The 23,223-nt window shown below is 39.4% G+C and overlaps 1 protein-coding gene across 2 annotated transcripts; it reads left to right on the top strand.

The window, feature by feature from the left end:
• The first annotated feature begins 11,925 nt into the window (after positions 1–11,925).
• LOC123877008 (adenosine 3'-phospho 5'-phosphosulfate transporter 1) lies at positions 11,926–21,351 on the top strand. Of its 2 annotated transcripts, none has more exons than XM_045923487.1 (9): positions 11,926–11,980; positions 15,256–15,366; positions 15,708–15,811; positions 16,932–17,122; positions 17,744–17,968; positions 18,217–18,367; positions 18,856–19,064; positions 19,449–19,574; positions 20,101–21,351. In XM_045923487.1, the coding sequence occupies exons 1-9, from the start codon at positions 11,973–11,975 to the stop codon at positions 20,245–20,247; spliced, it is 1,272 nt and encodes a 423-aa protein (XP_045779443.1). In that variant the 5' UTR covers positions 11,926–11,972; the 3' UTR covers positions 20,248–21,351. The 2 variants fall into 2 exon arrangements, with proteins under 2 accessions (XP_045779443.1, XP_045779442.1); XM_045923486.1 differs by having other exon boundaries at positions 11,938–12,284.
• The last annotated feature ends 1,872 nt before the right edge of the window (positions 21,352–23,223 follow it).

Consider the following 23,223-nt stretch of genomic DNA (forward strand, 5'->3'; position numbering starts at 1 on the left):
TGGATTACACCATGCCAGTAATGTGCCAGTACACTGACCGAACAGGGATGTTACCAAGTAACTAAATCAGCAACTCTTTTTACTACGAGATAGGTACAAGATAGGAACCACTTTCACTCATCTGATAACTTCATCAAAAGTATTTTTACACGACCGACCGAGCGAAAAAGGAGCGTAATGTTTTCAGGGTTCATGTAGGTATGTAAGTATATTATGAGTTTCTTCATTCCACCATAACTTTTATATTAAATGCCTGAACAGATTAAGATATATGGGTATAACCTTTACATCATCTCCAGTGACAATAACAGTAATTTATTTAAAAAAAATAGAAAAAAAATTCTTCAATTAGGTATTATTTGGTCATTATTTACCAATGAAGACCATTATAAGTTGCTTAAAAAACTGAACTGAAAACAAGTATCTACTTAGCGTGACATGTATAGAGCGTACTCTGACTTAGCTTAGACTTACTTAAGTCTAAGCTAAGGTTAAGGTACTATTATATGATTCTGAAAGAGGTATATCTCTCACATAAATCTGTCTCGTTTTAACTCAATCTTAAGACTGAGCAAAGTCAAAGTGCTCTATACAATGATATTACAATAACATCATTGGCTCTATAGATCTAGTTTAAAATCAATATAAACCTAAAGCTACGAGGGTTCCTAACAACGCGCGCCTCGGCCTGAAAAGAAGCTCAAAACAAACTCAGGCGGATATTCTCTTCATGACCAGCACTGGTATCGTGTAGTCCAGGCATAACGGTATTTGGCACAGTAGCTTGTGTATGTGTATGTACTGCAATAGCCAGAAGGTCAACAAGGAGCTTAGCAGTTATTGCTTATTGATATTGGTGCTCTACTGATTGCCTGCTCTACTGAACTCTAGTGGTTAGCTGTGTTTAGGGTTTCGTATCCGAAGGATGCCAATGGGACTCTATTACTAAGCCTCCGCTGTCCGTCCGTCTGTCAGCGGGTTGTCTCATGAACCGCAAAGAGGTATTATGGAGAGTTGAAATTTTCATAGAATATGTAGGTAGGTATTTCTATTGTCGCTATAGGTACAAACAATAAAAATTTCGAAATGGCCGAAAAAAAAAAATAAGTGTTATTTCTTGTACGGACTATGGAACCCTTCGTGTGCGAGTCACACTTGACCAATTTTTTTTCTTGGCGGTCACGGTTTTGCTGCCGCCATGGCAAATTACCACCCTATGGTGGTAATTTGCCATGGCGGCAGCCTCCCACCAGACAAACCTGTGTTACTTTGCCGAATTCCATGATATAGAAGGAACTATAAGCCGCCAAAACAGACTAATCCTGTATGGTACAACGTGCAGTATGCGATATGCACCGCCCGTCCTTCCAATAACAAAAACCGGCCAAGTGCGAGTCAGACTCGCGCACCGAAGGTACCGTACTCGGATATTTTTTCCGACATTTTGCACGATAAATCAAAAACTATCCACAGTATGTGCTACGTTTTCACGGCTTAGCTGATGAACCGATTTTAATGAAATTTGGTACAGAGTTAACATATTTTTATCCCGGAAAATCAAAGAGTTCCTACGGGATTCTTAAGGGTCTATCGGGGTCTATCCGTTTAACCGTTGTCTGCAGAGCGCAAGAACACAACGCAAACTTGACGCTTGTGCACTGGACACTAGGGACTGCCTAGTGGCAGCCGTGCAGTGCGCAGTCCTTGCAAAGTATTCACGGTTCAACGGCCCGCGTTTAAATTAGTTCAATTGTTGCATCTCTGCATGATTGTGACGCACCTTACCGACACCGAGTAGAATGTTACCGAGCTACGAACATGGTATATACCTATTTAGTTTAGTTTGTTGAGTAGGTATTATTACGTTGGTATAATCAGCGACAAAGCCGAGAACCTACGACAATAGTGCAACGTGCAAGTGGGGTTTGAACCGCCGACCTTTCGGAATTCAGTCCGCTCCTCAACCGTTGAGCTATCGAGGCTTAAAGGCTTTTCCTACTAAAGTTCAAAATTTGATCAATTAGGTACGTAACGAACACGTCATTGAATCATTACAATAGTAGATAGGTAAGGTAATAATGAAATATGACAGTCATCATTAATTTATATCTGGTAAGTTTTTCCTTAGTGAAATACCTACGCACCTACCTATGCCTAGTTATTACATATTATGTATTTAAATTTTGATTACGTATAATTAAAATTAAGGAAAAGTAGGTAGGTAAGTAATATTTTGTTAACAACTACCAATCCAACACGTAGTTTTTCCTTCTATATTCTGTGACTGCGGTTTTTATTACGATAGCAAATCAATGATCCGAAAGTCCCTGCTACAGAATGTTATCAGCTCTAAAATATTCCCGCGTACGTATCAAATAAGAGAACAATTTGGCTTTTAACTTTTTCATACAACTGCAGGTACAAGGTTGCACATGTCTTATACTAATGTCTCACCTGACAATGACGGTGTAATAGACAACTTTTAGCTGCAAGAGATGCCCATCAAAGATTTAATAGTCTTTAGTATTTACTAACCTACGATCCTTGTACAGTCAGCAATAAAGAGAGGTTTGCACCCGCAGTACAAGCGACTATGGAATGTGCAAACCTAGCTTTGTTGCTGACCTTACCTAGTCGATATTTTCATCATTATCACCCGATAGACGTCCACAGTCCACAGCTGGGCATAGGTCCCTTGTAGAGACATACACACACCACGGCCTTGCGCCGCCTGAATCTAGCGACTCCCTAGTCCCTGCGATTCGTTTGATGTTAACAACTGTCCACCTAGTCCTAGTGGGAAGTCTTCCAGCGCTTCGCCTTTCGGTGCCACCCCTCTAGCACCTTGAGATCCCAACATCTGTACGTGTACTTTAACTATACGTGCCCTGCTTATTTCCTTCAGCAACCTGTAGAGCTATGTCGGTTACTCTAGTTCTCCTACGTATCTCCTCATGTCTGATTTGATCACGTAGAGAAACTCCAATCCAAGCATACCTCTCTTCATCGCTTGCTGAGAGACTGAGCTTTCTTATGAGGTCCACAGTACACATATACCATGTCTCGGATCGATATTTTAGAATGTTAAAAATGTAATATTTTGGTTCAATTTATATTCTTTAAAAAATCGAAACGAACAGTAATACACGGTATTACATAATGTACTAATAAGACCTTTCTAGACTGTTCAGTAGAGTCGATAACACAACATAGGTAGGTATTCGACGTAGGTATGTCTGAATATCATATCGTATATCCTAAAAGTGTGAAGGACCTCTGCCATGCGTGCAGTGAATGCGGATCCCTATTCCATAATGCAGCGACAGACTACAGAAAACGATAGACGGATCACGAGGGGTGATTCAGGTCTCCCATACCGCGCACTTTGGCAGCGCTGAATGCGCTGCTGAAGGAGTCCCCTCGCTGTGACATATTTGCTGACAAATGGGTTGACCTCATAGGTCAGATCCTGCACTTTTGCGAGAATTTGTAGTTTACATATTAGATTATTGACGTAACGAATTTATTTTTAATGTGTAATTTAATTAGTGTAATTGGACTGAAATGTCCGTTCTAATTAAATAAATAAATAAATTCTGCCTCAGAATTATATTGTGGATCTTTTCGCAGAAATAGCAACAAATGACATAAATGTACAAACCGAATAGAGAATTTAAAGTCTTGAAGTAAGTATCACAAGTTTGCAATAATATGACGTAAGTAGACCTAGATTTCGAGTTTGTAGAAGCGTATGCAGCAGCGTATTATGTAGGTAGACATACTGCACATATAAATGAAAAAGTGTATTTGTTTGTTGCTTTATTGGTTTGTCCCTCAATGAAATCGCAAAGTAGCAAAGAGTTACATGAGTATAGTTTAATGCCTAGAGGGTGGGATAGGCTGATTTTCATCCCAGAAAAATCCTATGGGATTCTCAAAAATTAAGCCCGCGATCACGAGGTAACTGGCTTCACTTTTAAAGTAACGGCGGGTCCGTCTATCCACAGTGTGTGACTGCGTTTATCGGCGGCGTCCATGGCGCTGCGTGTTATCACATGGTATCACAATAGTGGAGTATTGTATAGTAGTCAAACATAAATTAAAGTACTGCGGTGATAGCGATGCGTTGAGCTTCCTATTTATAAATAGAGAATAGATACTTAGGTAAAACACAAGGTTGACTTTTTTTTTTTTGACAGTGGTGAAGGCCTAGTGGTTAAGAGGTAAGACGTCGGTCTCCTCTTCGGAGGGAGTGGGGTTCGATCAAGTGAAGAAAACTTAAAGATATTAAAAAATTATTGTTTTTGATATACTTACATATAATTTGTTGTAGGTAGGTATAAAGTCACCGTACTTTTATAAATTATATTTTCTTTAATATACTTTTAAATATATTTATATTTCAGATTGTTTTTTATCTAAGTGAACTTTTGTTCTTTTGAGAACAATAAAACATCATTCGTGAGGAAACCTGCATGCCTGAGAGTACTTTCTTCATAATGTTTTCAAAAGGTGTGTGAAGTCTGTCAATCCGCACTTGGCCACCGTGGTAGACTTTGGTCAAACCCTAATCACTGAGAGGTGACCCATGCTCAATATTGAGCCAGCGATAAACTGATGACGATGATGATGATGACAACAAAACCTAAACTCGCGGATTTTATAAAACCTAAGTAGGCAGGTAGGCTTAAAACGACGTTTGACGACCTCCCTGGCGCAGGGGTTCGATTCCCGGCAAAGAGAATAAATTGATAAAATACCAAAGCAATATCAAACCGACAATCGACAGTTTAGTTCCTAATGTCGTCAGTATTTATTAGTTGTGGAACAAAACGCAATATCTCGTATAGTAGTGACACTACACGCGCCGTATAAGGCACGTCGCTCATAAAGGAAGCGAGCGATGAGCGCTATAAGGTGATCACTCGCCATTGTGTGTGCTGAAACTGCGCCAGCTGAAATGAGTGTGCCAAACGTGTCAACGCGCCAAACAGGGAAGCAATTTAGTATCGACTGTGAATTTATTAACATAATATCACTTAGCAGTTGGTAGTTGGTACTAAGACAGAACCTAGCTTAGGTACCTACCTAAAGTATGCCACCATTGTGAAAAAATCAGTCAAATGCGAGTCGGGGTTCGAAGGGTTCCGACTTCCGTACCATCGTATAATAAATTTAACACTTTTTTAATTTTAATGGTGGTCCTTTTGAAACACATTCTATGAAAAATCTCTATATATACGGTTCACGAGATCAACAGTAACAAGTGTAAATTAAAAATTTATAACACCCCCGACAAGTGAAGGTTACAGTAACTAGAAAAGAGCTGATAACTTTCAAACGGCTGAACCGATTTTCTTGAATTATAGCTAAGAACACTCTCGATCAAGCCACCTTTCAAACAAACAAACAAAACTAAATTAAAATCGGTTTATTAGTTTAGGAGATACGATGCCATAGACAGATAGGTACATACACTTCAAACTTATAACACCCCTCTTTTTGGGTCGGGGGTTAGAGGGCTCTCTCTGTCACTCGTTTCATACAATCGTAGTTCCCATTTCATTTGAATATTAAGCAACCAAAGTCCATGAAATTTTGCAGACATATTCTAGAAACTAATATCTATGTCTGTAGTTTTCCAGATTTCTGTTAAAATATTCGGTTTCAAAGTTACGCGGTCTTAAAAATTTACATACAAATCTTTGAGCCCCTGTAATTTTAAAACTATATATTTTTAGAAAAATCTAAAACACCACAGACACAGATATTAGTTTCTAGAATATGTCTGCAAAATTTCATGGACTTTGGTTGCTTAATATTCAAATGAAATTGGAACTACGATTGTATGAAACGAGTGGGAACGAGTGACGGAGAGAGCCCTGTTAAGTCAATGAAAAACCGCAAGGCAATAACCTACACCGTAAATACAGAAATTATTAAATCAAAACAAAGTCGAAACAAAATAACTCAATGAAAAACCGCAAAATATTTTGCATTCCATTTGAAGATATCAGTAATGATGTCTCACACTTGCTACTGGCATGTGTTCGGAATCACAATTTGAGAGAAACACTAATGTGTGAACTAAATTTAAATTTTATGAATATTGGTATTTTCAACTGTATTTTAAACAAACCTTTGAGCGTTTCGGCAATGAAAGTGTATGAATTTGTTAGTGATTCTCTCAAATTGTTGTAGTTTTAGATATAAACCTAGTTTAATTTTAATTTAGATTGTACCGATGGGGCTGGCATATAGGACACCTATAAAAGCCCCTTAAAAATACTAGAATAAAAAAAAAAAAAAAAAAAAGATATCAGTAAGCCACCACTCGAGTTGAAGTTTTGCAATCATTGATGCGTTTATGCTCGGATGTGGTATGCATCTAATATTTTTTTTTATCGCCTGCTACATAGGTACATTGAATCAGTTAGCGGCACGGCTTTGCCGGTAAGGTAAAACTAGCCATGGCCGTAGCGTCCCATCAGACCCTGACCAGAGACAATTTAGGTACTATATACATTGTACTGGGGATCTTCCACTTAAAACTCCCGTTCACCCCGCCAGGGAGCTCGTCAAAACCTATTATGTAATTACTAGCTGATAAATTTTTAAAAATCCCGTGGGAACTTCCTGGGATAAAAAATAGCCTATCTGTTAATCCAGCTTATAATCTATCTCCATTCCATCAGGCAAATCCGTCCTGTAGTTTTTGCGTGAAAGAGTAACAAACATCCATCCATACATACCAAACTTTCGCGATTATAATATTAAGTAGGATTAGTAGATAGGATGTAAGGATACAAAATATGATTTCCTTCTCCTTCTTATTTATAGCTGCATGGATTGGATCCGCGCAAAGCATGCATATCGGCGGTTGATGCCGCGAGCGCGGACCGTGGCCGGCGCCTGCGCATGTACCTACATGCGACGTGCACGCACTTGCATGCAGATTGTACCTACTTATTGTTATTTTAATAGTAGCACTTTGTATGTGGAGCTTTCTGTAGGAAGGGAGTTGTACTAGTTTAACGCATCTATAGAACTATGATTTCATCAACTTTATTACGATGAAAAGTTGGTGGTGCGTGCCCGGAATCGAAGTCCGAACCGCTTGAACAGGCCGAGCCGACCGTCGAAGGCTGTAACCTCTTTTTAGTGCCTATCTGGTATCTAGATCTAGTATCAGTCAAGTAACCAGTCTTCAAACGTTTATCTACAAATTAATTCATCGCAATATCTACGTCAAAGTGAAAATACTTACGGTCTAGAATATCATGTTGCTATTGGTATTAGGTAGGTACATTTCCAGGAAGGAATAAGGGCAGTTCATTAATTCTACATGTAATAGACCGGACTAGATCAGGTTCAAGGTTCATAGTCAATTGTTAGACAGTAGACACGAACTCGGCTACAATGCAAGGATATTCTATTTGATAACATCTTCTCATTACGCCTGGAATGCCGTACTGGTAGATTACAATTTTATATCTATGCACCCCTAGTCCTTGCGTAACTACTACGCGTAGTACGTAGCTACGTACCTACCTTGGACACGCGCAAAGCTCATTCTTCTCGGACCCAGGGCGCGTTTGAAACCATCGTAGGTTCGTAGCTTTAATTTTAAGTTGACTAAAATATTATCAGTCATCACCATTTATTTACTTGTAAAATATTCAACATGTCATCATAATCAACCGCTGTGCCGGCTCACTAGTGAACACGGGTCTCCTCTCAAAATGGGAAACGTTTTGGGAAGGGTTGAGAAAACTATTGTACCTACATTCAAAAAGGTATTACATATTACTTCCTAATTCTATGTACTTAAAGCCTAATTGTATGTATTACTAGCGCAGTGGTAAGCGCTGTGGTCTTATTAGTGGGAGGTCCCGGGTTCGATTCCCGGCAGGGTTTGGAATTTCATAATTTCTAAATCTCTGGTCTGGTCTGGTGGGAGGCTTCGGCATTGGATAGTTACCACCCAACCGGCAAAGTTGTGCCGCCAAGCAATTTAGCGTTCCGGTACGATGCTGTGTAGAAACCAAGGCTGGGGTGTAGGTTTAATAAAATCAGCCATAGCCAGGGGTGCGGGTTTAATAAAATCAGCCCTTCCAGGTTAGCCTGCTTCCATCTTAGACTGCATCATCACTTACCAGCAGGTAGGATAGCAGTCAAGGGCTAACTTGTACTGAATAAAAAAAAGTAAAGCTCTTCTCCATGGTTTTTCTTAGTTGTCTTTCGCTGTCACTGCTGTCTGGTCTGACATCAACTTATTATCAACTTATCATTTACACATCAAACATGATTCATTTATAAATCTGTAAAAATTGTAACAATGATTATACCTACCTAAGCTCATATTTGTAACGCGGCAAGGAGCAGCAGCAAATGGTCAAGGAACCTCTTTGTCAGCTGAGCAGCATCGGCAACATGAAGGCCGTGCTGCACGCTGCCGCCGCCGCCGTGCTGAGCATTCTGCTGTTCTTCGTGCAACTGCGACGCGCTCTTGCCGCCGACTCTTACGTACGCGCCGTACCAAGTATTCCGTCATGACTTCGAACATATCTATGCTTCGAACATAGTATGTAGTTAGAACATCGATGTATAAGAACGACAGCTGTACATCTATGATTTGGACGGGAAGGGGAACATATTATTATTATGGTGCCCATCCATACTAATATTATAAATGCGAATGTATGTCTGCCTGCCTATTTGCTACTTTTTCATGACCCATTTATTTATGCGATTTTGACAAAATTTGGTACAGGACTAGCTTGCAATCCGGGGATAATAATAATTAATATAGATGGACAAAATTCAAACAGTTCCCACAGGATTTTTAAAAACCGTATAATCCACGACGGTGAAGTCGCGGGCACCATCTATTTATGTATTTAGTTTTGAATAAATGATTTGACTTTACCAAAATATATTATATCGCACTGAGCTCCTGCTATTTAATAGCAAATCTACAAAGTAATAAATTGCTATTAAAATCCCATCCTTATGTGTTAATATTGCTGAAAACACGTCCAACAATCAGCAATGCTGATTGTTGGACGTGTTTTGGAGAGTGCGCCACCACATCATCCTCCGCCCTCCTCATCTACCCATTTCCCGCCACCATCTTAATACTTTAGGTTGTGGGTCCAGCGGGCTGGAGGTCATCCTATATCGCGCTTACCAGCCCCCTAGCATGTACAGGAGATAAAAATTATATCGCCCTATATATCCACTGACAAGGGATAACAATTACTTGTCCACCTCTCAAAAAAGCACGGCAACAGACAACGGTTCTGTGACAGACATGACCTACCCACTGCAACTTCGACTTTCTAATTCTCTTGTAATTTAAATTCAGAGCTTCCTTTATTTTTGTTACAGAAAAATGTCAACATACGAGTAGGTCAGAACTTACTTCGATCTAACAACTGGCGCATGAAAACCTACTCCATCTACAATGTTTGCCGTTTTGAGCCACCTCAATACAAGAAAGACCCGAATATTGACATCGAACTCATGGGAGAAGAACCTTTCGATTGAACTTAAAGCTTGAACTAAGCATTTCTAATACCCAATTTATTAGGTACATGTTACTATGAACTCGGCTAAAATGTTAGTTCTTTGTAATAAGTTCAATAAAAATAATAATCGATATCATAGTTCGTTTGTTTAATTAGTAGACAGTAAGGCAGATGTGCGTCTTGCTGACGTAGGCTTTTGTTTTACGAGAATAGGTTACTCTACTTAGAACAGAGATCGTTCCTGTCCCAGGAGGGATGACTGTCACAATCAGGCACCTTCAGAACCATCTCAGTTAAAAGGTAAACTTCCAATAATGAGGATAGATAGCTGTTTTCGCCATAAAAGTTGAAACGGGAGGTGGTGGTCTGACCACTGGTCAGAGCGAGCGCTTACCTAGCATAAGTCTATTTACTCTAGCATTCAAAGTAGGTACATTATACATAACTGTATCTGGAGCTAAATCATGAGACCATTTTAGGAAACGTTGTTGGTTAGACGTTATGAGCGTAGATTCGAGAGCCAAGGAAATGCGGATGGATCGGTGGAAAGTATTTTTGTAGCTCATGCAAACAAAATAAGCAAGCAATAAAATTGTCTTCAGCAAAAACATAAGCATTTATTAAAGCAATAAGCAGTAACATAACAATTAACAAAGCAGTAAATTCGAACGGGGTTAGGAAGATCGCCCACCGCGACTTTTTGTAGCGATACAGGCAGCCATGAAAAAGGTCCGTGTTCTTTTGCTCACGATTCTGTAGGCTTCTGTCGCGATTTAGGCTGAGATCTATAGAGCTTACTTTGACTTTGGTCAGACAGAGTTAAGTCAGAGTTAAAACGAGACAGATCTATGTGAGTTTTATAACGCTGTCTCGTTTTAACAGTGTCTTCATTCTGAGCAAAGTCAAAGTACGCTGTATAGATGTCAGCCTCAGAGTCACGGTCAAGATATCGCTGTAGTTAAGTCGCGGTGGGCGATGGCCCTTAGTGCCTGGTTGGTGAGTTGTAAAGTCGGCGGCGAGCCGCGGGCACCAGGAGATACTTGACGTTCTTCTTGTAGTAGGGGCACGCGGGCTCGTCGCAGCCCTGCACGGTCGCCTCGTGGATGCCGCCATGACCTGCGCCAAACTTGCGGTTATCGCAATAATTTTTTATTCATTACTAGCTGATGCCCGCAGCTTCGCCCGCGTGGATTGGTCAGATCCCCTGCAGCATCAGGATTGAGGAGTTGGAATCCAAATTTTTTATGAAACAATGTCGCAAAGTTCCTTTATCGATTAAAAAAGAAATGACGCAAATCGGTTCAGAAATCTCGGAGATTTCGGTGTACATAGGTAGAAAAACACAACTCCCTTCTTGAAAGTCGGTTAAAAAAGTAGCCTATGTTACACCCTGGTCAATCCTCTACTTGTCAGTGAAAATCCCGTCAAAATCGGTTCAGCCGTTCCGAAGATTAGCCTTTTCAAACAGACAGACAGACAGACAGACAGACAGACAGACAGACAAAAATTTTAAAAACGTGTGATTCAGTCATGGTATCGTTCAAATAACCATATGACCTTAATATGTGGTAGTTATTTCGAAATTACAGACAGACACTCCAATTTTATTTATTAGTATAGATTAGTATAGATAAGCAAGCGATTGACCACAAACACACCTGATGGAAAGTGATGATGTGGCCTAAGATGGGACGCGTCTGCCTGTTCACTCCTGTTTTAAAGATCCCCGGATTGTAATTGGTAGGTAACACAGAACGGGGAAGAGTATTCCAAACCTTGGCCATGCGTATGAGGAATAATGACGCAAAACGTTTCTGTTCTCCATTTTTCTACATTCTTTAAAAACCCTTAATAAAACGATTTTATTTTTACCTTGTCTCTGTAACAGTTCGTCTCCCACAAGAAGCCTCCGCGCGCAAGCGAGCAAGCACGGGCCGCACACGGCAACGGCGCAAACAGCTGCTAGAAACTCCAGCAGAAGCATTACAGCCTCACTCCAAAACATTTTGACTGTTGAAATAGTTTCATACTAATAACCAATTGATTATTCTTTTATTTGTAGTGTCTTAAAGCATTAATGGTTTGATATAAATAACATTATAACTAATCATTGAAATGAAACAAATCTGTTAAAAAATTCAGTCAAAATCGCCCGCCTTGCGTTTACTTGTACTGACATGACAGTAATAGTCAAACCAAAACCAGTAAACAAAACCACAACAAAAAACAAAACTTAAAAGTGTTCGTACTTTGCATGGACTACAGCTATCTAATACCAATGGTTTAGTAACTACTTTGTCAAATATAATTAGGCAAAATTAGTAAGTCTGCTCAAAAGCCTAGTATCCAGATAGGTACCTACTGCTTGCAAAAAAAGATTAGCTGTCTTTTGTCTGTCAAGTTGACATTGACATTGACATTTAAACATGTGACGCCGACGGGATGTTTTGGTATTTTTTACATTTTTATGTATAAAAATGAATTTATTTTATTTTTAAAATGTATAGCAATGGTAGTTCAATCAACTCCAATCTCATGCGTGTCTACTCGTATAATAGTTAACCTTGTGTGTGCATTGTTTCGGATTAGTTCTCCTAGTCTCCATAGAGTACCTAATTCCTGAGTTGCTACTTAGATTTAATTTAATTCAGTTTCGTGCATTAAACACCCATATCCATCAGTATTATAGGCTAGATCTGATTAATAACTGAATAATAATAATAATATGACAATGCGTTCGAAGATTATAATTGGGTAAGTGAAAGTTTTGTATTAAAAAAGTTTGCTTACATTACACGTAATGTCCGTTGGATAGTTTGTAGCGGTAAAGGAGATCATTATTTTTGGGCCTTTTCTGAAAGTGCCGGCCAACGAAAAAAAATGGTACGGATCGTTAGAACTAGCCATTTGGAGTAATAGTTAATATGACAGAAAAGTTGTAGGATTGCTCTGAACCAAGTTATACAAGGTGGAAGATTCGCCATTTTCATACATTTTATTGATTTGTAAAAGTGCTGGGAAACATAAAATAATGTTAGATATTGCTAGAACTAATGATTTGAAGCAATTGTCATTATGACCCGAAGGCTGTGGGGCCATTATATGTCGTGTTATACAAGTTATACAAAAAATTAATATACTTTGTATAATTAATTGTAACCGATTTCATGATTTTGTTACTGTTCTGATTGTTTTATACGAATTTGAATACACGTACAATTATTTTGACTCCCACGAAGTGCTGGATCAGCTGCAATGTGGACAAAATTCGTTTATACATACCTGGATTGTATGCGGCCTTGTAATACTAGGTGATCTCATCCAGCCATCTCCCAAACTTCTGCCACTGGGATATCTCCGGCGAGCTCTGTGATGAATGCACCATTTGGTTATAAGTACTGTTCACCATAGTAACTACGGGCTTGCTTCAGTCGTTAGCTGCCCAAAGCAACCTGCGTCGATTCTTCTGTGAATCTAGGAAAGTCATTGAACGGAGGATGTCGGCTTCCATAGCCTGGAAATGAGCTCTTCTTCTATTATAATTATTGTGTGTGATAACAAGTTCTGCTAAACTGTTTTGCGCATTGACCAGTAAGGAAATCACGTCTGTAGTACAGGTTATTGTCTATCAGAACATGATAGCTGTTTAGCGATGTTACCGCGATCCTGAAATAATCGAACACGTTACTTAATGCCCGGTCACTCTGATCAATCCTGAGTAAACAAAAATCTCTTTTAAAGCAATTATTCATCACTTCCACCATCCAGCGGCAAATGGTAACAAGCTTAGATTTATTGGTTTGGTCAAATTAGCTGGGTTTCATTTAAATGTTTTGTTTCTAGCATTTGTGTCCCATAACCGCATGCCTCAAGAAAGGAAGGCTATCTATAAAGGGCATGTACAGACAGATACAGGCATGTACATATATCTTCAGAAAAGCATTAATTACTTTTTTCAGTGAAAATCATACCCTAGCCACAAGTTCCGAAACCACTAAAAGCCTTTATATTTGTTGCGATGGAACAATAATCTATACGCTGCAGCAACTTACAATGCCTAGATTTTAAATGATACCTTAAATGATATAGAAGATTTTTACTGGATTTTTATCTTAGTCCATGGTTTTAGAGATACCATAAACAACCTTGAGGTAATCTTTCTTTCTTGAGGTGTGCGGTTATGTGGCACAAATGCCAGTAACAAAACATCAGTAAAAACCCAGCTAACTACTGACAAAGCCAATAAATCTAGACTTTTTACCATTTGCTGCTGGATAGTGTAAATGATTAACGACCGCTTTGGAAGAGATTTTTATTTACTCAGGGTTATTCAGGATTTGTAACTGGACATTAAGTAACATGATCGATTATTTAAGGATTTTGTCAGCATTGCTGAACGGCTATCATGTTCTGATAGACAACAACGTGCATGCACGTGATTTTCTTGACGTAATCCATGAACGGCCGGTGAGCAAAACAGTTCAGCAGAACTTGTTATCACAAACAATATGCAATTATAATAGAAGGAGAGCTCATTTCCAGGCTATGGAAGCCATAGCTGCTAGGAAAGTCATTGAACGGAGGATCCGTTCAATGACTTCCCTAGCAGCTATCGACTCAAGCAAGCCCGTAGTTACTATGGTGAACAGTACTTATAACCAAATGGTGCATTCATCACAGAGCTCGCCGGAGATATCCCAGTGGCAGAAGTTTGGGAGATGGCTGGATGAGATCACCTAGTATTACAAGGCCGCATACAATCCAGGTATGTATAAACGAATTTTGTCCACATTGCAGCTGATCCAGCACTTCGTGGGAGTCAAAATAATTGTACGTGTATTCAAATTCGTATAAAACAATCAGAACAGTAACAAAATCATAAAATCGGTTGCAATTAATTATACAAAGTATATTAATTTTTTGTACATCTTGTATAATACGACATATAATGGCCCCACAGCCTTCGGGTCATAACGACAATTGCTTCAAATCATTAGTTCTAGCAATATCTAACATTATTTTATGTTTCCCAGCACTTTTAGAAATCAATAAAATGTATGAAAATGACGAATCTTCGACCTTGTATAACTTGGTTCAGAGCAATCCTACAACTTTTCTGCCATATTAACTATTACTCCAAATGGCTAGTTCTAACGATCCGTACCATTTTTTTTCGTTGGCCGGCACTTTCAGAAAAGGCCCAAAAATGTATGGAGCTAGAATGATCTCCTTTATAATTGGCATAAGTATAATAGGTATTCATTGCATAATTGGTCGCGTCATTACCTAGTTAGGGTCCCGTAGCCGAAGGTTGCCAACGGGACCCTATTCTTCTGTCCTGTCTTCATCACTGTCCATCGGTCTGTCTGCTTGTCAGTTTTTTATGCGGTCTACGATTTTAAAGTGAAACTTTTTTTTATATTATTTAAATTAAATAATTATTGTGGTGCCGACGACTATCTGCGTGGACCTGGGTTTTTAAAAGGAATTCTTTAATTTTCTGGAATACAAAGTAGCCTATGTAACTTGTCAGATCTTCAACTATATCCATGCAAAAAAATCTTGTCGATCTGTTGCTCTGTTGCTCTCTCTGACAAGCAAATGCTCTTTCACCTTTGTAATATGGACATAGTGATTTATGTATGTCTATTAAAATATTACTAGCATAAAATTTGTTTGATTCAGAGGAAAGGGGAATCTTATGTACTGTACTGTATGTGTGCAGGTTGGTGCTGGTGCTGTGTGTGCTGGGAGTGTTGGCGCTGGGACAGTTCTACCATGAACTGCTGGCTGCGTACGAGCAAGCTGGCACCCTTTCTGACTCTGAGTATTCCTGGTATGTACACACTGAATTTAATTTCAAATAATTTATACCAAACTTTTTTAACTATGCACAATGCACATGTATAAGCTTGCATTTGATTGCAATCGAACCAAACAGTTAACTATAAGGATGAGCTGTAAAAATTCAACAGACAGACACACTTTTGCATTTATAATAATACTAATAATGCTTGTGACTTTGTTGATGTGGATATAGCTTTTGAATCCCATGTGATCTCTTTGATTTTCTGGAATTAAATACCATTCGCACACTTATGCTAGTTACTGTACATTGATGGTACTATGTCAGACACCTTTCTGCAAGTCTAGTAATTTATTTTTATTTTGTTTCAGGGTTTTCAGATTATTGTTAAATCTGTTTGGATACTCGACAGTACTAGTGCCATGTTATGTTTTGTATAAATATTTAGAAAGGACCAATTACTTTGACAAAATAAGTAAGTAATAATATAATGAATTTATTGACAACTAAAATACATATAAGTTTACTAAACTAAATAGTCTAAAAATAACATGGGCTGGCAATGATTGATCATGATGATGATATTATCCCCTCCTTCCAATCTCTTAAAAAAATTACCTTTTAATACCTAAGTATATTTATTTCAACAACATCAGTTTTTCAAAAATCACTGCAATTGTAAAGACTTCCATCAATTTTGTGATGCTGATAACAACTGTTGATAAGAAATTGCCCGTTAATGAATAATAGCAGTAAAGTTATCTGGTTGTAACATGTAAACATTACCTATACTGATAATCAGACAACACTGTGCCTTGTATGCTCAATGTTACATCTACTTGATGGTTGTAACCAGGTAATCTACGCATCAATCAATGTACTACTGTACTAAATTATCTGAAATAGGTTTCAGTCTGCAATTTATCTTTATCTGACTAAAATACGAAACTATTAAGAAGAAAATGGAGCAAAGAATGATTCTATATCAAGAGAACAAGCAACCAATCACAATGAAACTTAACAGTTTTCTATTTGAATTTCTCATGTTTTTGACCACATTTTCGACGTGATTGATTGGTGATTCAGAATGGTTAGCGTCCACTGAGATTTTTGCCTCTATCATTTGTATGGGACTACGTAAAAGAGAGAGCGCTAGACTAAATTCTTTCCGCGGATACGGTATAGAAAGTGTCTATTCACTCTTTTTACATGGCATCGTACCAAAACTTTAAATCGATTAGCGGTACGGCGTTGTCGTCAAAGGGGCACTTGTGAGTCAATTCGTTAGACGCAGATATTTCCTTGAAGATATGAAATATATTTAATTTGATAACAATAAATAATAATTTTCAACAACGTCAATATATGTAACACGATTATAGAGTCATTGCGCGAGAAAGCATAGATCATTAATTTTATATGAGCCTCACTTGAATCAAAAGTACGTTATAAATATTTTGTTTTTTTATTCATATACAAGTTAGCCCTTGTTTGCAGTCTCACCTGGTGGTAAGTGATGGAGCAATCCAAGATGAAAGCGGCCTAACTTGGCAAGGGTAATTATTATAATAAGGATATAAATGGTTTGTCCCCAGCAAATCAGACATGGGTGTCTCGCGCGTTGTTCGCGTGCTTCTCGGAGCACGACCGCATCCCCGAGACGGCCAAACCCGCAAAGGTGGAGGAGAGCCCGCAGCGCGAGGGGCTGGAGCTGGCCTTCTGCTTCACCGGCCTCATGGGCGCCTACCTGGTGTGGGGACTGCTGCAGGAGAAGATTATGACACAGGTTACTTGATAGTACTCATTGTACTCTCACCGGAACGCCCCGATCTAAGGGCATTTTACCTTTCGCATTTCTCTCTCTTGCATATTCTAACATTTACAATTTTGAGGTTGTAGAAAATAACAATAGGATATCACGGAAGTAAGATCGGGTGTATACAAGGTGTAACCAGAACGCTAGCAATAGCTAATAGTACTGATGATTGCTGATAAAGTACCACAAAAACGTGATTAAAAAAAAATCTGTATTTTTAAAAATTCACAATATATTGCAAATATCAACATCTGACTTACGCTAGAACTGATGTCAACGAACGTTACGTAAATAGGCCACTCGGGGTCAATGCCGCGTCGTAGGTGGAGCATTGACCTGAGTTTTGCAAGCTGTACATTGCGGGTTTGAAAAAACTAAATTACTAAAACTACAAAAAAGGAAAATGGTCATTGGGATTGAATTCATCATCATAATTTATTTATTGCAAATACTTGTTTTACAATAGGTGGTACAACAGTTTTAAGGTTACAGTGTATTTACCATTATATGGTGTGCAATAGGTAACATATAATATAAAGGTGATTGTGTTTAGGTAGTATAATAGTAACCCTAAATTTCCCTTGTCGCCAGAACTACGCGATGCCAGACGGCACGTTCCTGCGGTTCAACGACTCCCAGTTCCTGGTGTTCATCAACCGCCTCTTGGGCTTCCTCATCGCGTTCACGAGGCTGCTGTGCACTCGGCAGCAAGTGATCGCCGCGCCGCTCTACAAGTTCTCATACTGTTCGCTCACTAACATCATCAGTGCCTGGTGCCAGTATGAGGCCTTGAAGTACGTCAGCTTTCCCACACAGGTGAGAATGCGTATATACACATACACACCTACACATATACACACCGATACCACAGAGTAAGGATATTATGCTATTACGTACCAGAGATTCGATGAAGCCATATAGACAGAGCATCTTGCAGTAAGGGAGCAACCCGTGACGGCCGCAGTCATTCCGGGACCTTTATTGCAGTCTAAGTCGAAGTGCACTCTATAGATTTCAACCTAAGAGTAGATGGCACTAATACAATAATAGCTTACTTTTGGCAGGTGCTATCGAAATCATGCAAAGTGATCCCAGTGATGCTGATGGGAAAACTGATCTCACGCAACAAGTACGAGCCGTACGAGTATGGCACCGCGCTGCTCATATCTGTGGGCATGATGCTGTTCATGTTTGGCAGTCAGGACCAACCCGCCTGTATGTATGGCTTTCTGTCACGTGGATCTTTTTGATCGTAGTTTATCTATAATAGAAAGCATCTTTATTTCAGACTAGATGATGCCCGCGACTTCGTTTGAATTTGGTTTTTACAAATCTCGTGGGAACTCTTTCATTTTCCGTCTGTTGTCTGTCCTTCCCCGGGATGTAAGCTAACTCTGTACCAAATTTCATCAAGATCAGTTAAACTGTTGGGCTGTGAAAAGGTAGCAGACAGACAGACAGACATAGAGATAGACAGACAGACACACTTTCGCATTTATAATAATATTATAGTATGGAATGGATATTACATCCATTTTGTTAAATTCGAGTCAATATCCTATGTTTTATTTGCAAACTTGTGAACTTTTTGTTGTATCTTATCAGTAATCATTAGTACTATCACCTGTCTTCGTTTTTGCTAGGATTCTGGTTGCACGCTGTATTAGTATGTATGTTAATTTGTCTGTTTGTGTGGTTGTTAGCGTGGGGCGCCACATCGGCGTCGGGCGTCTGCCTGCTGGCGCTGTACATGTGGTGCGACAGCTTCACGTCGTCGTGGCAGGGCGCGCTGTTCCGCCGCCACTCGCTGCAGCCGCTGCAGATGCTGTGCGCCGTCAACCTGTGCTCCTGCGCGCTCACCGCCGCCGCGCTGCTGCGCGCGCGCCCGTCCGCCACGCCGAGACTGTTGCAGGTACACCTACCGACCACTCCACTTCCAAAGCTGGTGACCTCAGCGACGACGACTATGAACACGCAGGTTTGATTCCGGGCAGGGGGCCGGAATTTGGATATGATATGGGTTCAATAAAAAATGCTATGGCGCTTCCATCTTAGACTGCATCATCACCGGACTTGACATCGCGTACGCGCACGACGCCGAACCTAGCGCCGTAGCGCACAGAACAAATGGACACACAAAGTGCCCTACGGCCCTAAGCCTAGACTGGCAGACCCCTAACCGATGAAATCCCGGCTAGAGCACCCACACATCACTAAACGATTTCACATTAGCTAATGTTAACGTGTTGTTTTATTCAAAATTGGACTTTATTAAAATGAATGAACGTTGTTACAGAACCCGATGTTCGTATCGGACTGCGCGCTGCTGTCCGTCAGCTCGGCGCTGGGGCAGCTGCTCATCTACCGCACCATCGCGCGCTTCGGCCCCGTCGTCTTCACCATCATCATGACGCTCCGACAGGTAATCCCGCGCAGACCCCAAAATCTTGACTTCATAAATATATTTATTACCAAGCGACATAACATTTCAGCGTATTTAAAAACGCTGAAACTGAAATATAGTACAACTACTAGCGCTGTCTATCGGCAGTTCTCAATTCCTTGACAATGTCATGTAGAATGTGTAGAATGCCGAAATATAACCAAAGTCAAAATCATTTATGCAAAGTAGGTACAATTGTACTCCTTTTGATGATCGGAATTGTTAAAAAAAGTAGGTATAAGGTAGGTATAAAATAATATATGCTGAGATGTTGCGGCGCGCGGCGACTGGACCAACCGGAAAAGTGTGAATGCACGACAGTGACGTTGCCACCTGTCAGAAAACAAACGAAACCTTTTGACATTTGGAGTTGAACTTGGAGCTGTTTAATAATATTACCAATCACCCTGAACGGGTTTGAAACTAGTCTGCCATACTCCGACTTATCACGTGAGCTTATAACTTTATCTTGTTAGCTGAGTCTCTTTCCTCTGGCGGTCCGCAGGCGGTGTCGATCCTGGTGTCGTGCGCGGTGTTCGGGCACGCGATCTCGGCGCTGGGCGCGCTGGGTATCGTGCTGGTGTTCGCGGCCGTGCTGCTGCGCGTGCGCTGCCGGACGCGCAAGCAGAAGCCGCCCGCGCAGCCCGCCTAGCCGGCAAGGCTTACCTCTAAAGCTTTCGTTTAAACAGATGTTAAATACATTTTAGGTAGAATTCTGTGAATTTATTAACTTGTGGCAATTTCACAGCATTTAATTCACTGAACGTTTCTTATTTTTACTGCAACAACTCATTAATTGAAACAAATCTTCAGACAGCTGATTAATTGCTAACTATAGAACTACAACAACTATGAAATAACTATGAACAGCTGTAATATTAACTCGTCAGTTAATATTATAATTGAGTTAATATTATCTAATCGAGTTTAGTTTGATAGTCAAGACGAGTTTTATATTAAATCATACTTGTTGTGTACTCTATCTAATGATTTTTGCAATTAATGAATTCTTGCAGTAAACCAATGATTTATTGATGTCTCGAAAATTATGTCCACTATTTATGTATTAAATACATATATTACGACTTCGTAAATAAGTGTAACTCTCTGATGCATTGAACTCTGTAGAATAGTTCAAATAAAATATAAGTCTCAAAGGCACAAAACTAACATAATTTATTATTTAACATCTAGACTTTATATTAATGTGAGGATAGTAATTGTTTTCATATTTATAATAATGAAGTTTTTGTTTCTACAAAACATTAATTTATCGTTACCATAAATTTTATTTTCCTTTTTTTTTTTTCAAGTTTGATATCTTTACAGTTAAACTGAAAAAATGCTTTTTGTTTGTTTTAGGCTTAGCATCTCTTAATTTTAAGGCTCGAATGGCCAGTTTTCTAGAATATAAGAATAATATTATGTTTTCGGAACTTCCCAGTGATTTATTTTATTCCCAGTGACGCAGCAGGTGCATGTTATAAATGAGTACCGGGGTTTAAATTCCTGTAGGGACAATTTGATAATTTTTGTAGGAAGGAGTTTTAGTGGGAGGCTTCAGTCATAGCTAATTTATCAGCCTACCGGCAAAGCCAAGCGATTTAGCACGAAGCCTCCAGCAGTCAGTGCGAGGTCGCCATTTTAGCTTGGGACCCCAACGACTATCAATATTTTGGAAATCTGTGCTCCGCCCGTTGCCACATGAGACTCCATCTCATAGTCGAAATTAATAAAAATCTATCTGTAATCAATTGTAAAAAACATTGACAGATTACGGATTTAAATAATATTTTGGGCATTAGACTGCATCGTCACTCACCACCTGGTGAGCTCTTGTCCTCGACTATAATATATAAAAAGCAGTATATCACCCGAGCACTTAACCTTTTGTGACGCGTACTAGGTATATTTATTTAATAAAATACTCGAAGTACATTAAATGATTTAATTGTAGGTATTTATAATTGTAGGGGTTTGTACTGTTTGTTGTACATAATATCTGATTTATTTGAATATTTTTGTATGTACTTTAGATAAAATTGTACATAAATAAATAATTATTTACAGTAGATACTTGTGTTTTATCATTTTTTAAATCCTATCTCCTAAATGCACCTACACGTGGTGAAATTTGCTTTTTGGGGTACATACAAGGTACCTACCCCTATAGTTTCGTACAGTCTGTCTGTGTGTCACATGATTTTAAAAATCTTAACTGTACGGTTGTAGCTGTACGGTTGAAAAAATACAGTCGCATAATTATTTAAAATAGGTAGGACTTAAATGGCAAAAGAGTAAGAGCCTGCGGCATGGCACAGCAAGAGTTCCCGAAATGAAAACTTTGGTAACTACACCATAGAGGGAAACATAATAGGTAAGTATAGTCGGTACAAAATTACTTCTCGCGCGCCATTTAAACTCTATGGGTCAACTGTCATGTCAAAAGTACGATTGACCTTCAAAATAAGGACTAAAATCGTACTTTTGATATAAAATGGCGCGTGAGAACTCATTTTTTTACACATTATACTCAACGTTATTCATGACGTTGGCAAACTTGACAGCTTTGAGTTGTATTTATTCTAAAATCGATGGTAATCATTGATCAGTGTGTTTATAAATGTAGAGTTTATGATAGTCATTATTGCATGATTTTCAAAATTCCTATGTTCTGGCTCTCCAATAAATATAATCAACAGCATCAATATCCATTATGAGAAGGTACTTATAAAGTGTTTTAAAACATTCAACTTGAAAAAGGGTAGATCAGTTCACGTCTTCTTACTTAGTATCTCCAAGCTATGAACACTGAACGTTTATACCATATACCCAACATATACCTCAATGGGAAGTGGCGGGATCGATTCCTTGCATGGGCACCAATTGGAGAATTTCATCATCATCATGATTAATCCATTACTGAGCACGGGAACCCTCTCAGAATGAGATGGGCTGAGGCTGTGTCCAGTGTGGATTGGCGGACTTCACACACCTTTGAGAACATAATGAAGAACTCTCAGACAAGCAAATTTCCTCACGATGTTTCCTTCACCGTTATTTGCCTAAACTCACGTAACTCTGGAAAGGTAGAGATCGAGCCCGGGATCAAACCCCGTACTCTCCGAATAGGAGACTCAAGTTTTAGTCCACCGCTGTGGACACGCCCACTACCCTAATAGACATGTGACGTCACACTTTCACGATCTATTGAGGTGGATAGGAGTAGGTAAGAATCTCTTCTCATTGAAGCATGCGACCAAGATTTGTACCCTAACATAAAAAAAATCTTACAAATACAACTGTCCCGGTCAGCGTAGCTACCGCAGAGATCGTTTTCTACTCGCAGAGTGAAATCGTGGTTGCGTGCCTCAAGGACACAGGAAAGATTATCCGGGTTAGCTCTTCTAATATTTGCACAAAAATGTGAATCTGGATTTTGATGAAATTATCAACGTTTTATCGAAAAAGAAATGGATGAACTATATTGATCATGAGCGTGTTGCACTTGGCCGTTTTTCGGGTGGCTGTGACCACAACCTTTTTTGAGGGCTGGATCTGCGCCTGATCTTAGTTATAATATGCCGCATGCTCTATGGAGGCATAGCTCGCGGCACTCGGTGCCCGC

The sequence above is a fragment of the Maniola jurtina genome, chromosome 22, assembly GCF_905333055.1.
Source record: "Maniola jurtina chromosome 22, ilManJurt1.1, whole genome shotgun sequence".
Lineage (NCBI taxonomy): Eukaryota > Metazoa > Arthropoda > Insecta > Lepidoptera > Nymphalidae > Maniola > Maniola jurtina.